At 41.4% G+C, this 15,417-nt stretch overlaps 1 protein-coding gene and 1 non-coding gene across 3 annotated transcripts in view; both read left to right on the forward strand.

Moving 5' to 3' along the window:
• WDR62 (WD repeat domain 62) overlaps nt 1-15,417 on the forward strand; it is a 41,520-nt gene that overhangs the window by 10,427 nt on the left and 15,676 nt on the right. For both annotated transcript variants that reach the window (XM_026658857.1, XM_026658858.1), the window contains 10 exons: nt 36-210; nt 2,922-3,059; nt 4,177-4,352; nt 6,437-6,528; nt 6,923-7,048; nt 8,757-8,824; nt 9,191-9,312; nt 11,101-11,176; nt 14,297-14,408; nt 15,190-15,253. In XM_026658857.1, the coding sequence (XP_026514642.1) occupies nt 36-210; nt 2,922-3,059; nt 4,177-4,352; nt 6,437-6,528; nt 6,923-7,048; nt 8,757-8,824; nt 9,191-9,312; nt 11,101-11,176; nt 14,297-14,408; nt 15,190-15,253 (1,149 nt within the window). The remainder of the gene's footprint in view (nt 1-35; nt 211-2,921; nt 3,060-4,176; nt 4,353-6,436; nt 6,529-6,922; nt 7,049-8,756; nt 8,825-9,190; nt 9,313-11,100; nt 11,177-14,296; nt 14,409-15,189; nt 15,254-15,417) is intronic.
• On the forward strand, nt 539-680 carry LOC112115433. Its single transcript, XR_002908819.1, has one exon. It is a non-coding gene; the product is annotated as a small nucleolar RNA SNORA16B/SNORA16A family (small nucleolar RNA).

The raw sequence follows: 15,417 nt of genomic DNA on the forward strand, positions 1-15,417 counted from the left end.
TAAAAAGAATAATTCCTCTTTCTCTGTCTCTTAAGACGACCAGATTCCGTCTACCCAGACACCATTGCCTTAGCCTTTGACCCATGCAATCGTTGGCTCTCTTGTGTGTATAAAGACCACAGTATATACATCTGGGATGTTAAAGACACAAACAAAGTTGGCAAAGTGTGGTCAGACCTCTTCCACAGTTCCTTTGTATGGAATGTTGAGGTAAGATGTAGTTCATGTGCTAGCATTAAACAGAGCTTCTGAAGGTGGTGGTGGGGAATAAAAATGACTTATAAGCTTCTTTACTAGCTTCACCCACTTAGAAAAGATGATTTTTACTATCCTCCTATTATTTCCATATCAGACTAGTAACTGGTTAATAATAAAGGTTTCCCTCTAGTCAGACTATACTGTCAACCTTCTTTATAGTGCAGTAGCTTAAGGCAGAACAAAGGATTGGGAAAAAGGAGAGTTAATCTTTCGGGCGGATTCAGATGTTCAACAGAAAATAGAACTAGGCAGCCCCCAGTTGCTCCGCTTTAATAGCGCCCATGACCCTGATCGACGCTGTCTGTCTCTCTTGTGTAGCTTATGTGATCAAACAGGAGCCGCAAGTGACTTGTTTTCATTGACAGTCGCTGTTCAGTTTGTTGCTTTGTAGCTGTCCAGCGACATTTCACAAAAATACACCTGTACTTAGTGTTTATATACGAGCTTTGTGCTGACAGAGTCCAGCACGGTGATGTGATAGGACATGGCCGATTCCTAAATGCAAAGCAAACTCTGGCACTTATTTTCAGGCAAAGTATTTTGGAGGGGGTAGAAAACCTACCCATTGACTTTTATCCACCCTGAAACGGCTCATCACTTTATCTAGAAGAGGAACTGATACGCAGGTTGTCATTGTGACGGGTTGGATCACAGAAACCCCCTTGGGAGCTGCCACCTGATGTACCAAGACTACCCCTGCTCCTGTTTTCCCTGCCAGCTCAGGACTCCAGCACCCTGTCTTGCTGAGCCAGACACTCCCGTCTGCTCCAACATAGACCCAGGGTCTGAATCACTTGTTCCAAAGCTGCAAGTTTACCTGAAAACAGTTCACAGAAGTGTGCTTGTCTTTAGCACTCAGATGCCCAACTCCCAATGGGGTCTAAACCCAAATAAATCCGTTTTACCCTGCATAAAGATTATACAGGGTAAACTCATAAATTGTTCGCCCTCTATAACACTGATAGAGAGAGATGCACGGCTGTTTGCTCCCCCAGGTATTAATACATACTCTGAGTTAATTAATAAGTAAAAAGTGATTTTATTAAATACCGAAAGTAGGATTTAAGTGGTTCCAAGTAGTAACAGACAGAACAAAGTAAGTCACCAAGCAAAATAAAATAAAATGCGCAAATCTATGTCTAATCAAACTGAATACAGATAATCTCACCCTCAGAGATGCTTCAGTAAGCTTTTTCTCAGACTGGACCCCTCCTAGGCCTGGGCACAATTCTTTCCCCTGGTACAGCTCTTGTTGCAGCTCAGGTGATAGCTAGGGGATTCTTCATGATGGCTCCTCTCCCCCTCTGTTCTCTTCCACCCCTTTATATATCTTTTGCATAAGGCGGGAACCCTTTGTCCCTCTGGGTTTTCACCCCCCCTCACTGGAAAAGCACCAGGTTAAAGATGGATTCCAGTTCAGGTGACATGATCACGTCACTGCAAGACTTCATTGCCCACTTGCCAGCACACACATATACAGGAAGACTAACAGGTAAACACAGCCATCTGCAGACAGTGGTCCTTGTTAATGGGAGTCATCAAGATTCCAAACCATCATTAATGGCCCACACTTTACATAATTACAATAGGCCCTCAGAGTTATATTTCATATTTCTAGTTTTAGATACAAGAGTGGTACATTTATACAAATGGGATGATCACACTCAGTAGATTATAAGCTTTGCAATGATACCTTACGAGAGACCTTTTTGCATGAAGCATATTCCAGTTACATTATAGTCACTTCTTATTATGTTTTTATAAAACCATATAGACTGCACAACGTCACAGTCCTCTTCCCCCTGGGGCCATGACAAGGAATCTGATGATGGGGGAGCTCTTTGAAAGGGCAGTGGTGAGGGATGGTGAGACAACTGGTCATAGTGACTCTTGTCTATTACAGTTATAACCGTATCACTGTTCCATTTTGCTTCCCGGTCTGTGGTATCCACCTGTTGTGATCTTATACTTAAGCCTGGTCCACACTAACCCCCCCACTTCGGACTAAGGTACGCAAATTCAGCTATGTTAATAACGTAACTGAATTCGAAGTACCTTAGTTCGAACTTACCGCGGGTCCAGACGCGGCAGGAAGGCTCCCCCGTCGATGCCGCGTACTCCTCTCGCCGAGCTGGAGTACCGGCGTCGACGGCGAGCACTTCCGGGATCGATTTATCACGTCTAGACAAGACGTGATAAATCGATCCCAGAAGATCGATTGCTTACGGCCGGACCAGGAAGTAAGTGTAGACCTGCCCTTAGAGTGAAAGCTGTTCTGGGTAGAGACTGTCTTATGTTATAGTGTGCCTAACGCCATGGGGATGGGGACCTTTAGGCACAAATAAAGAGATTCTATCATTATTGATTGTTTTAAATATAACTCCCCTAACTCAGATAAACAAACAAAAAAAACCCACCCCATTTGGACAAAGGTTTCCAGTTTCCCTTTTTTATTAGTCAGTTTCACCTACTAAAAAAGCCATGTGATGGGGAGAAAATCTCTCCAGTTTTAAGCGGAGGATTGCAGAGGAGTCTTGTAGAACAAACTTCTGTTGTTACTTAGGCTCTTGAACTCCCACTCTGTTTTTGGAATGTAAACTAATTTGTACCTTTCCTCTCTCCGTTGTCCCTCCACCTCCCTTTTATGTTGTGGAAATATGTAGGTTTACCCTGAGTTTGAGGATCACAGGTCCTGTTTACCTCCAGGATCTTTTCTAACCTGTTCATCCGATAACACCATACGATTCTGGAATGTGGAAAGCGACGCTAGACCTATGTTCCAGAAGAACATTTACAGTAATGTAAGCACCATGGTGGCTTTTTGTTGACCGGCACACACAGCTTTAGAATAATGGGGCCAAATTCACCTGTGGCTTACCCCAGTCTAAAGCCTGGCAGATGAGCCTTTAAGTGTACTGCAGGGAGGGAAAGCTCTAGTGGTGGAAATGATATAAAATCTCTGTCCTGTGCTGGAGTATTGGGAGAGAGCACAGCTGAAAAATTGGTTGGTGCTGGCTGGAAAGACATTGAGGTGAGGTGGGATATACTAGTTCAGTACCTCTCTTCAGCAGTCATCTCTCTCTTTCACATGCATTTGTCTGACTCAAAACAAGTTACTTCCAACTTAAATCAAGTTAAAGCCTTTAGGTATTTAGCTTTTATTTTAAACATGTTCAGAAGTTTTACAATGATCTGAAGAACCCAGGGTTCCTGGATATCTTATTCCTGCCTATAGGAGCAGTTCCTATCCACGTTTATCAGTTCAGCTAAGCCAACAATATTCTGTACAGATTTGCCTTTTTTGAAAGCGAGAGATGGGGATTTAGTGGCTAAAGAACAAGACTGGTAAACTATTTTCACCTTTCTGTACCGCATTTTCCCATCTATGAAATGGGGATACTTACCACCCTTGCAAGGGTGTCCGTGAGGCTCAGTCAGTATCTGACAGTGCTTTGGAGGTAGTGTGGCCTAGAGGATAGAGCACTGAACTCAGGAGACCTGTGTTCTGTTTCTGCCTCTGCGACTGGGTGAACATCCCCCGCTGTGCCTCAGTTTCCCCATCGGTAAAAGGGGGCTACGGACATTGCCCTCTTTTATAATGCGCATTGAGATCTGCTGATGGAAAGCTCCATATTACAACTAGGGATGATGATGATTTGAGTTCTCGGGGCAGACAGCATTATAAACATTAAGGTGGGATTTCAAAGAACCTTGCGTGACTTAGGTGCACAGGTCCCATTGAAAGTCACTGGGGCTTGTGCTCCTCAAGCATTCAAACATTTTTGAAAATCCCATCCTTAAGGTACTAGTATACTATTGAAGTCAAAATTACTCTACCGGAGACGGTAGCAAGCATTCTATTGTTTATTGTTATGGTATATACCTAACTCGCTCGCTCTTCCCCCTCGCAATATAAAGAACTTGCTGAAGGTGGTTTACATGGACAATAATAATCAGCATTTGCAAGATTCAACCAGTGTGCCTGACAGAAATGAAAATGCAGGCTATCTAGATGTGAAAGCAGGCGTTCGTGTGATGCAGGTTAGCCCTGATGGCCAGCACTTAGCCTCAGGTGACAGAGGAGGCAACTTGAGGCAAGTATGATCCTATCTATCAGCTGTCACCTCTACTCTGTTTCACTGAATGTTGCGAGTTTTAACAGAAATGATCCTGGAAATGCAAAACAGCTACAGGTTCTGTACCTGTCCGGATACATCTACGCTGCAAATTAAGGTATAATTGTGGCACAGGTAGTCATACCCGTGCTAGCTTTAATCTAGCTAGTGCAGGTAAGAATAGCAGTGAAGGCACAGCAGTGCAGGCTAGCTGCCATAGTACAAGCCTGCTGGGGGCCCTGGGTGCACATTTGGGTTGCTAGCACACCTGGGGTCCATGCCATCGTGTCTTCACCGCTATTGTTACCTGCACTAGCTAGATTAAAGCTAGCACAGCTATGTCGTCCCATCCTACATCTTAATTTTGGGTTTAGACACACCCTCCAACTCCATTCAGTCGTGGATGGTTATTTGGTCCAGATCTCAAACCTTGCTACCACAAAGGTGATGCTTGACATGGACACCCCTTTCTACTCCAAAACCCCCTACCGCAAGCAGAGTTTTGACCCTAAAAGGTGAGATGTGCCAGAGACTCCATGAACCCCACTAGGGAGTTTGCTGCTGCTATTGATTTTACATGGAAGATGGTCGGATACCACCGTGATGGGCAGCAATATAAATCCCTAAATAGATCAGCAGCACTAACTTTTCTGGACAGTGTAAATAGATATAGCTCCATTTTCCTTAAGAGGGAAAGGGTATTTTATACTGCAGTATGACTGGTTTGAACGGTGCAGTCAAAAACGGTTCCCATAAGTACCATGTCTTGTGCTCCCAGTAAGGCAAAATTGCTACTAGTGCCGAAAGGGCAAAACGCTTTGAACAGCTCCACTTAAGCCTCGTGGATTTTGGATGTGTGGTAAGCAACTGGAGTGATTTCTTTTATACCTTGGTCTGAATGTTTGAATCTGTAAGAGAGCGTGTGACTTGCAGATCCAGGGTTACATGCTCATCCCAAGAGGGCAGGATGCATCTGCAATGCTCCAAGAATTCCTGTTACTGCTAAACTTACATTCTTTTGTTGCCTATATGAAGATATCTTTCAATCCTGACTTTGGAGAAAGTGTCCCACTTCATCTCATCCCCTCGCTAATACCTGCTTTTGGTTGTGATTTCTCCATATTGGGGTTTTTCTATGTCTATTTACAAAACTAATCATGAGTAGTCTTATTCCTTAAATGTTAGTGGTTTTGTATTATCACTATTATCTGACTGGCCAGTGTGTAATAAGCTAGGACTGTATAGTTCTGCTCTGATCCAGCAAGGCACTTAAGCATGTGCTCAACTTTGAGCATGTATGTAATCCCATTGATACATCCACTTTAAGGCCAAAAGGGACTATTAGGTCATCTAGACCTTCTGTATAACACAGGCCATACAAAATTCACCCAGTTATGCCTGTACTGAGCCCAATAATTTGTGTGTTGACTAAAGCATCTCTTCCAGAGAGGCATCCAATCTTGATTTGAGGACTCCAAGAGATGGAGAATCCACCATTTCCTTGGGAGAGTTTGTGCCAATGGTTAATCACCCTCACTGTGTTTAAAAAAACTGTGTCTTTCTAATTGGAATTTGTCTGGCTTCAACTTCTAGTTCTTGTTCTGCCTTCTCTGCTAGGTTAAAGAGCCCTTTAGTACCAGGTATTTTTCTCCCCCATGAAGGTACTTATACACTGTAAGTCACCTCTCAGTCTTCTTTTAGATAAACTAAACAGATCGAGCTCCTTAAATCTCTCACTGTAAGACATTTTCCCAGTCCTCAAATCATTTTTTGAGGCTTCAGTGGGTTTACTCAGTGCTTAAAGATAAGCATGTGCTTATGTGTGTTATATCCCTTTCCCCGCTCTGTCTGTCTTATCTATTAAGACTGTAAACTCTCCAGGGGCCATCTGTTGTTCTGTGTTTGTACAGTGCCTAGCACAACTGGGCCCCATTCTTGGTTGGCCCTTAGGCCTCTACCATAATAAACATAATTAAGAAGTGCTTTGCTGGACTGGTTTGCTCCTCCTCCCCCCCATCAATGGGTAAAATTGCTGGCTTTTCACTGTTGCATTTTTATTGTAGGATACATGAGTTACAGTTTATGCAGGAAGTGGTTAAGGTGGAAGCTCATGATTCAGAAGTTCTCTGCTTGGAGTATTCCAAACCAGAAACTGGTAAGTATTTGAAAACAAACTTGAGGAAAATGACAAAAGCACAACTGAACACATGGAAGGTGCTGAAAATATATTGAAGGATTATTTGTGTTTCTTTGGCTTCAGTCTGTGTCAAGCTATGTGTAACTTTAGTTTAGCAGAAATATTCGTCTAAAACTGCCTTCTGTTGATTAGCTCTGTTAAATATTTTATCTGAGATTTTAATATATTTTACTGGAAAAAGTGTTTTTTTAGTAAAATGAGATTGAGTCTGAATACACATGATCATTTGTGTAAGAAGATTCCATTTTTACATCGTAATTTTTCAGAATATGATGCTTCAAACAAATGTTGCTTATTTTTAAAGGAAACAGAAATCCCCATGCCTTTACAAATGTCCCTTTCATGTCTCTAGGGATGGCACTGCTGGCTTCAGCAAGCAGAGACCGACTGATTCATGTATTAAACGTAGATAAAAATTATAAATTGGAGCAAACTCTGGATGATCATTCATCTGCCATAACAGCTGTCAAATTTGCAGGTAAGTTTCCAGACTTCATATTCACACTTATTGTTTCTATTAAACTTTCATTGATCTGTCTTAGGGTACGTCTATACTTACCTCCGGGTCCGGCGGTAAGCAATCGATCTTCTGGGATCGATTTATCGCGTCTTGTCTAGACGCGATAAATCGATCCCGGAAGTGCTCGCCATCGACGCCGGTACTCCTGCTCCGCGAGAGGAGTACGCGGAGTCAATGGGGGAGCCTGCCTGCCGCGTGTGGACCCGCGGTAAGTTCGAACTAAGATAGTTCGACTTCAGCTACGTGAATAACGTAGCTGAAGTTGCGTATCTTAGTTCGAAGTGGGGGGTTAGTGTGGACCAGCCCTTAGTGCTGCGAAGAGAGAACTTAAAAACCTATTGTAAAGTAACTGAATTTTTTTCTTTAAAAGGATGTCTCATTGCATAGCTTGGCAGTAGAGCTGGGCAAATAACTTTTTTTTTCAATTTGCTGGAAGTTCAGAAAAATTGTGTGTGGGGGAAATTCAGTTTGACTCAAATCGAAACCCAAAATTTGCACACACAAAAATTAAAATATCAGTGAATAGATTTTTATTTTATTTTTTGGTGGGGGGCACTTCTAAAGTGCCTGGTGAGGTCTGCTCCCTTATAACTAGACTTGGTAACATTTGATTTTTGGTTTTTGTAATTTTGACAATGTTTATTTTTAAGCATTTTTTTTCTGTTTATTGATTTTTAAATTTTCACAGTTGTGGGAGATTATGGGGGTGGTCACACAGGTTTTTATTTAATTACAGTGGATGTTGAGATTCAAAAAGTTAAAGCTTTGTAACCATTTAAAATACACACTGTATATTTTGACATATGATGTTGACAAAGTAAATAGCCGTAAATCAAACTCTGAGTAAAACACTGCTTGAGAACTTTGCCTGTTTGTAAACTTTTTATTATCGATGGAAATAGTTTTTCGTGTGTGTGTGTGTGTGTGTGTGTGTGGTGAAATCAACGTTTATCGACATAAAAATCACATCTTTCCAAGCCTACTTATAACCTTTAGCCCAGAGGCTAAGGCACCCAGCAGGGATGTGGAAGACCTGGGTTCAGTCCCTCCTCTGCCTGATGTGGAGAAGGGATTTGAACTTGGATTCCTACAGTGCAGGGGAGTGTCCTAACTTCTGGGCTGTGGCATATTCTGGGGCAAATCTTTTTTCGGTTCCTCCTGCTGAAGCTGTTCCACCATGTATACATTGAATAGTCCATTGGAGCAGGGACTCGAACATGGGCGCTTCCACATCTTAGGTGAGCTCCCGAACCACCAGTCTATTCTTACCCTTTTCCTGACCCAGGGATTAGTTATGGTAATTGAGTGTTAATTCATAATGACAAAGAATTACCCCAGTTTGCAAGAGTGGTTTCCCATATGTTCGTTTTCCCCAGATGGGAAGCAATTTTTGGCATGTTCTCAGAACTCTCTATTTGTCAATGGAAATTTGGAACCAAATCCTCATCGGATGTAAACTGAGTAGCTTCATTGACTCTTCTACAGCCTGGCAGATTTATATCCGCTATGGATCTGACCTTTAGATCTTAAGCATTTCATTTTTAAAAGGAGCTACTTAGTGCAATTTTAGCTTTCTTGCTTTACAGTTCTTCAAAGGGAGGTATTGCAATGAATCCTTATTAGGGCTTGATGCCTACCTTAAACTCTGACTTCATTTTTCCTTCAGGTAATGGAGAAGTTCAAATGATAAGCTGTGGAGCTGATAAAAGTATTTATTTTCGCAGTGCACAGAAGGTAAGCTGTAGCATCCCTCTGTAGATAGCAGCTGATCACTGGCAAGATACTGTCTTCTCTGTGGTGTGTACTCTCTTTAACAAAATTGAAGTTACACTGTATACTATAAACTTACCCCTGAAAAATCAAAACTCTGTCTAGAGTTTGAGATTTAATTTCAGGTCCTTGCAGGCACTGTAGATTTACAGGGTTTCTATAGCAGGGATTTATTGGCATTATCTGACATGGGGTTGTCCATTCTATATGGGATTTTTTTATCGTACCCATAAACACAGATGGGAAAAATTGTTGACAGAAGTCAGGGTTCTTGTACAAGAAGCAGAGTGCTCCAATCTTGTTTTCTGGTCTGCACGTCTTTTTATGCAGGTTGCAGATGGGATTAATTTCATTAGAACTCATCATGTTGCTGAAAAAACCACCTTATATGACATGGACATTGATATCACACAGAAATACGTAGCTGTTGCCTGCCAAGATAGAAATGTCAGGTGATCTGTTTTATTTGCTTTATTTATGCGGGCTAGACTATAAAACACGCTGTCTCTAATAGAGAGATTTCCCCCAATATGTCTGAATAACAGGAATACATCTCAAGGGTTGTCCGGTAGCCTTTGAGTCGAGAAACTCAAAGGTCAGAGAAGACACCAGAGTCTTAAGTGGCCTAATAATGGCCGTGCCCATTTTTAATGAAAAGGTAATTCTTTATTCATGAATCCCTCAAACCAATGGTACTCCAAGGTTCTTTATCCTCCTCTGATGCTTTGACCCCATCTTTGACAACAAAGCTTGCAACAGTTTTAATAAGCTGGTTAACCTGAACCCTTTGTGAATGTCCAATTCTTCCAAGAATTCATCTTTAGATAATGGTTCTGGTGGAACCAATCACTGGCAAATACCAACCTATACTGTCCAATCCTCATTGCTGACTTTCCACAACATCAGAGTACTATATTTACCCCATACTTTTTCCAAAGGTCTGTTTCACTTTCAGTAGATAAGTTTGTTAAGGGGGGGGAGGGATAGCTCAGTGGTTTGAGCATTGGCCTGCTAAACCCAGGGCTGTGAGTTCAATACTAGAGGGGGCCACTTAGGGATCTGGGGCAAAATTAGTACTTGGTCCTGCTAGTGAAGGCAGGGGGCTGGACTTGATGACCTTTCAAGGTCCCTTCCAGTTCTAGGAGATAGAATATCTCCATTATTTTATTTTATTTTATTTATTATTTATTTGTTATGCTACTGGCTTGTCTGTTGTTCTCCGTAAGCCAGGTATGAAGTAAACTCTCATTATAGAAACTGTTTGTACATCATACTCTTTTTTGAGACAAGTTGTATCTTCCTCTGCGTTTAGAAATTGCTTAGCACACTTTATTTTTGCACTATTGAAATCTAAGAGATAATTAAGAAGACTTCGAACTAAAACATGGCACAATGTACAGCAAAAATTTCAAACAGCTTATGAGAGAATAAATGCAATTTTAAAATACCCTGAATATGTAAACTAAAACTGCCATTTATAAATAGTTTTATGGCATTTTGGCAAAGTTACTTTCTTGGTGTAGAGGGCTAGAACTTGCACCTAACCAGAGTTTCTAGTTTCAGGTCAGTCTTTTAAAATAATAATAATAATAATAATAAATTATTATTATTTATTATTAATAACCCAACAGATTTCCCCCTTTCAGAAGGTCCAGCTGTACCAGAGGGGTGGTAACATGCTTCTGGGAGGCTGCCAAAAGGTGACATCTATAGGGAGACCACATGTAGCTAAGTGCATATGAGTTCAAGCAGCATTATTGTCTTGAGATTTAGGACCTGATGTTTTTTTTTCCAATGTGAATTGCAGGTGCTTGGGATATCCGAGGCAAGGGGCTAGTCTACATTAGTCTGGTGAAGAGAGCTCTCCCGTCAGCATAATAAAACCACCTCCATGAGGGGTGGTAGCTGTGTCAGCGGGAAAAGGTCTCACGTCAACATAGCGCTGTCCATACTGGTGCTTAGGTCGGTGTAATTTACGACTTATTCACACCCATGAGCGACATAAATTATACCGACATAAGTAGAAATATGTACAAGCCCTAGGGCAAACTGCGGAAGCGTTTTAGCTTAGCAGCTTTGTGCTTTTATAAAGCAGGTACTTTATAAAGGTCTTTCTTGATTTGAAAACTACCTGGCAAAGTTACCCTGTTCCGTTTATGTGCACACGTAAGGCAAGTTTTGACTGAGCCAAATCACTTGTCTACTGCACACCATTAAAATAAGGAATGACCTTCTTACAGAGTATACAACACTGTCAGTGGGAAACAAAAGTGGTGCTACAAAGGATCGCAAGGTGATGATGGGTCGTTACTAAAGGTAAGCAAGTAATTGCTGCAGCTTTTAAAGTGCTCTGTTGAAACTTGCGCTATGGGTACGCATATATGAAATTTAAGCATAATGTTCTATGTATTGCATGGTTGTAGGTCTAAATTCTAAAGAGACATAATCTGATGTAGAGAGATTACAGCGCCGTCGCTTCTAGATTTACAGTCCGGTGAAACATATTATAGGTGTTTGCAAGGGACTATGGGAATGTTCCAAAATTTCCCTAGAATTTGTCACATTTCAGGTTAGCAAGGCAGGAGTCGCAACGCTCCCCTGGTTTGGATGAAACTATTTCTTCTTCCTTTTTCCCGTGTCCTGGCAATTGGAGTCAGTTGCTGTTCGTCTCCACATGTTCTCGTCAAGTACATCTTCCAAGCTGACACCCACTTTCTTCGTGTCCTCCTTCAGCAACGTGAACTACTTTTTTTTTCCCTAGGTCTTTCTCTTGGTCCTTGTCCCATGACTGCTAGCTCTTGTTCTCTCTGGCCAACGTATCCCACATCTCCTTGTCTCGCATAACCATGCAATCTCAGTCGACATTCCCTCAGCTTTTTGATGATGGGGCTACCTGCCTCATGGCTCATAGACTATGCAGTGAAAGGGTATCAGCTCTCATCTTACTTGGCAGTCACCTGAGCTGTCTCATTTTGGCAGTGTGACGTAGTTGTTCTTCTCTCTTCCTCGTTGGCCAGCATTCCGACCCATATGTCTAAGCACGATCTTATACACTTTACTCTTTAGTTTACTCGGCATATTCTCATCACATAGAATTCCCATCAGCTCCCTCCATTTACAGCAAGCTCTCATCATGCAGCTGCTAGCATCCTAACGTTCCCATTATGGCTTAACACTGAACTGAGGTATTTAAATTGTTGCACAGACTTTAATTCCTATACCATCTAGTTTTACTGGCTTCTCGATGTCCCTCTGAACAAAGGATTGCATCTGTTCGGCCTTTTGTCAGCTGATTTGTAAGACATTTGCTTCTAATGCAGCCCTTCATAGTTCTAGGTCTTTTTCCAGTTCATATTTATTTTCACAGCACAACATGACATCCTCGGCTACAAGCATGTTCCACGAAGCTTCTGTCTTAATCTCGTACACCAAGGTGTCCATTACAACCAGAAATAGGAATGATGATCCTTGATCTAGATCTACCCTCACTGTCAGTGCCGCACTGAAACCGCAGCTGCTCCTCACGACTGTTGTACTACCCTTGTACATGTCCATGATAGCGTGAACCTATGTCTCCGGCAGATTGTACGATCACAGACACCACTGTAACAATTCTATAGGAACTCTGTCATAAGCCTTCTGCAAATCCACAAACGCGAAGTGCAGTTCCCTGCTTTTCACCCTATACTTCTGCAATATTCGAGCTGCAAACACTGCATCCATTGTTGACTTTCCTGGCATAAATCCAGATTCGTTGTGGCTTACTCGATGCTCCAGCTCCTCCAAAAGTCTTTCCTCTATAGTTCTTTCCAGCCATTTCATCGTGTGACTCATTAACTTGATGGGTTGGTAATTGCTACATTCTTGCATGCTTCTTTATGCTTGAAAACAGGGACCAATGGGCTCTTCCTCCACTTGTCGGGCATTTTTCCAGTACAGAGAATTAAGCTGAAAAAGTTCTTCGTTGTCACCACTTCCCCATGGTCAAACGCTTTAAATGTCTCAATCCAGTCCCACTGCCAATGTCCAAGTCTCCACCATGGTGATAGCTCTTGTGAGGCTGTTGCTTGCGCATACTTACCTCAGCTGTTTCTTCACATTCAGTTCATTGAGCAGTTTCTCATAAAACTGCTGCCACCTCCTCATGATTTCACTGTCATCCATCAGCACTTTTCCTTTTTCATCTTTGACACGCTTTACACCTCCCAAGTCCTCTGTAATTCTTTGCTTAGTCTTGGCTGATCTATATATTCCTCTTTCCTCTTCGTTCATTAGTAGTTCTGTGTAAAAGGCTTTAAATGCCTGACCCTTAGCTGACCCATTAGAATGAAACCATTTATTGTGTCCTAATAATACGTGTCCATCTCTTGCTGATCACTTTTTCCCTATTTTGTTTTATTTCAATTTATCTAGCACTAAGTGCTGCACATCTCTCTTGAAATACACAGCCACAACATTTTTAAAAAATCAGTATAATCATTTAGTGATTATATCCTGCAAGTCTGCAATTAATAATTTCCCTTTATTTCTGACTGCCATGGCAGGGGAAAAATATCTACTAGACTCGCAGGTTGCCTACAATATTCTGTACCATCTACAATCCTTATGAACACTTCTCTCCCAAAAGCCTGTGTGTGTGATGGTCTGGGTGGGAGAGATGGGTTTTACAGCATACTTGGGAAATAATGAAATCCAGTTTATAGTGTGGACCAAGGGAGGAAACCAATTCCACAGTTAAAGATCCCTCACGTTTAAAGGGCTAGTAGGATCTCCTGTCTTGGGAGGGACCTTGTAACTTTATCCCTGATACGGCATTGCCAATTCTGTCAGCAATGGCTGAATGTGGGCTGTCAAGAGCTGCACTCTTTGAGATGTTTTTGCTGTGGTAGGGACAAGAGAGCCATCCATACGATGGCTTTAGACTTGCCAATTGTCAGTGTTTCTTTTTGTTCTGTTTTTGAGTCAGCACTGGTATATTGTGCATGTTTGATCAGTTCTTCCACAGGAAATCTCAGTCCAGCTCCCATCTTGAGAGTTCTGTTTATCCATTCAGTTGTCCTATTTTCTCAGAAATCCAACCTCTTGGTAGGTTCCCCAGAGCATCGACTCTGTTCTGAAACCTGAATCTGCTCCGAAACAACCTGATAGCTGTTTCTTCAAACCTTTTGGAGGATTAATCCCTCCAAGGCAACATGTCTACTCGTTTTAAAAAAAAATAAAAAATAGAACTCTGGGCATGACAGAGCTGACCGGAAATCTACCAGTTCAACAGTTTCTAATGCTCCCACAACGGTAAATATGTATAACTCCATAATTTGTGGTTGAAATTATCTGGGCACAGTAGTTACAGGTAACTACCCTGTGCTCTTTAGGTTTTGGAAGGAGGATCGGCAGTTTCTCATAAGAGGATTTATTTGAAATCTCTTGTTTCTGCAGGTACAGCTGGATCCCTCGGGAACTTTTCTAGCAACCAGTTGCTCCGATAAGAGTATTTCGGTCATTGACTTCCATTCCGGCGAGTGCGTTGCCAAAATGTTTGGCCATTCAGGTGTGCTTTTCCATTTTATCATTATATTTGCTTATCTCAACAACACTTAATCTAGAATTTAGCGCTTGTCTCTTCCACTACTCATTTCACCTGTGAATTGAAAACTTCTAAGTTATTAAAGATTTCCCCAAAGCATTATCCTAGCCAGCAATTCCTCAGGTGAAACTTTACCAGGAATAATCCTGTGTGTTCTAAACAAACAGTAAACTATAAAGCATAGCTAGTAGCAAATGTAGTAAAAGGGACATGATTTATTTTTTTTAAATGCCTTTCATTAAATTATCTTAACCAGCTTTAATCATAGTTACATAGTTCATTTCACCCTGTAATAGCATATTTTAGAACATTTTTAAACTCCAAGCACAACCCAGTGTTTTTAATACATTTTTCCAAAGCTTTTAGAAATATTTTAATCAGAATATTCAGTAAGATATCAAAACCTACATGCTGTCTTAACACTATCCTCCAGAATTGCTTGTATCCAGAGAGCTAATATTTAGGAAATGAGAACTTTTATCAGGAATCACTAGTAGTTTGTCACTTAACTAGAACTATTCCAGTGAGAAAAGAAGAATATGATTAAATTAATTCAAATCAGGATACGCCCGTAATTTAATTGTCAGCTGTGTCTTCAGTCACTTCATATTGAACCAAGAATATACCCTTACTAACCAAAACTCATTTTGTTCCTAAAATCATCTTGAATAATACTGAAAATTACTACACAAATTCATTGTCTTCTGAACAAGAGATCAATAGTGCTTAATTTCTTATGTTACAGAAATAGTAACTGGGATGAAGTTTACCTATGATTGCAAACATTTAATCACAGTCTCAGGAGACAGGTACGTGTGTGCCTTGACCAAATATGCTTATGTCAACGCTACTTTGAATGTAATACTCCAAGGGAAGGTACTACAGTAGGGCAAATATGAATATTTTAACATATTTACTCAGTAAGCCATCGTTCCTGGGGGAGGGGAATGGGAGGGAAGGGAGGAGGCTCTCT

Source organism: Terrapene carolina, unplaced genomic scaffold (assembly GCF_002925995.2).
Source record: "Terrapene carolina triunguis isolate 2854851 unplaced genomic scaffold, T_m_triunguis-2.0 Scaffold517, whole genome shotgun sequence".
Taxonomy (NCBI): domain Eukaryota; kingdom Metazoa; phylum Chordata; order Testudines; family Emydidae; genus Terrapene; species Terrapene triunguis.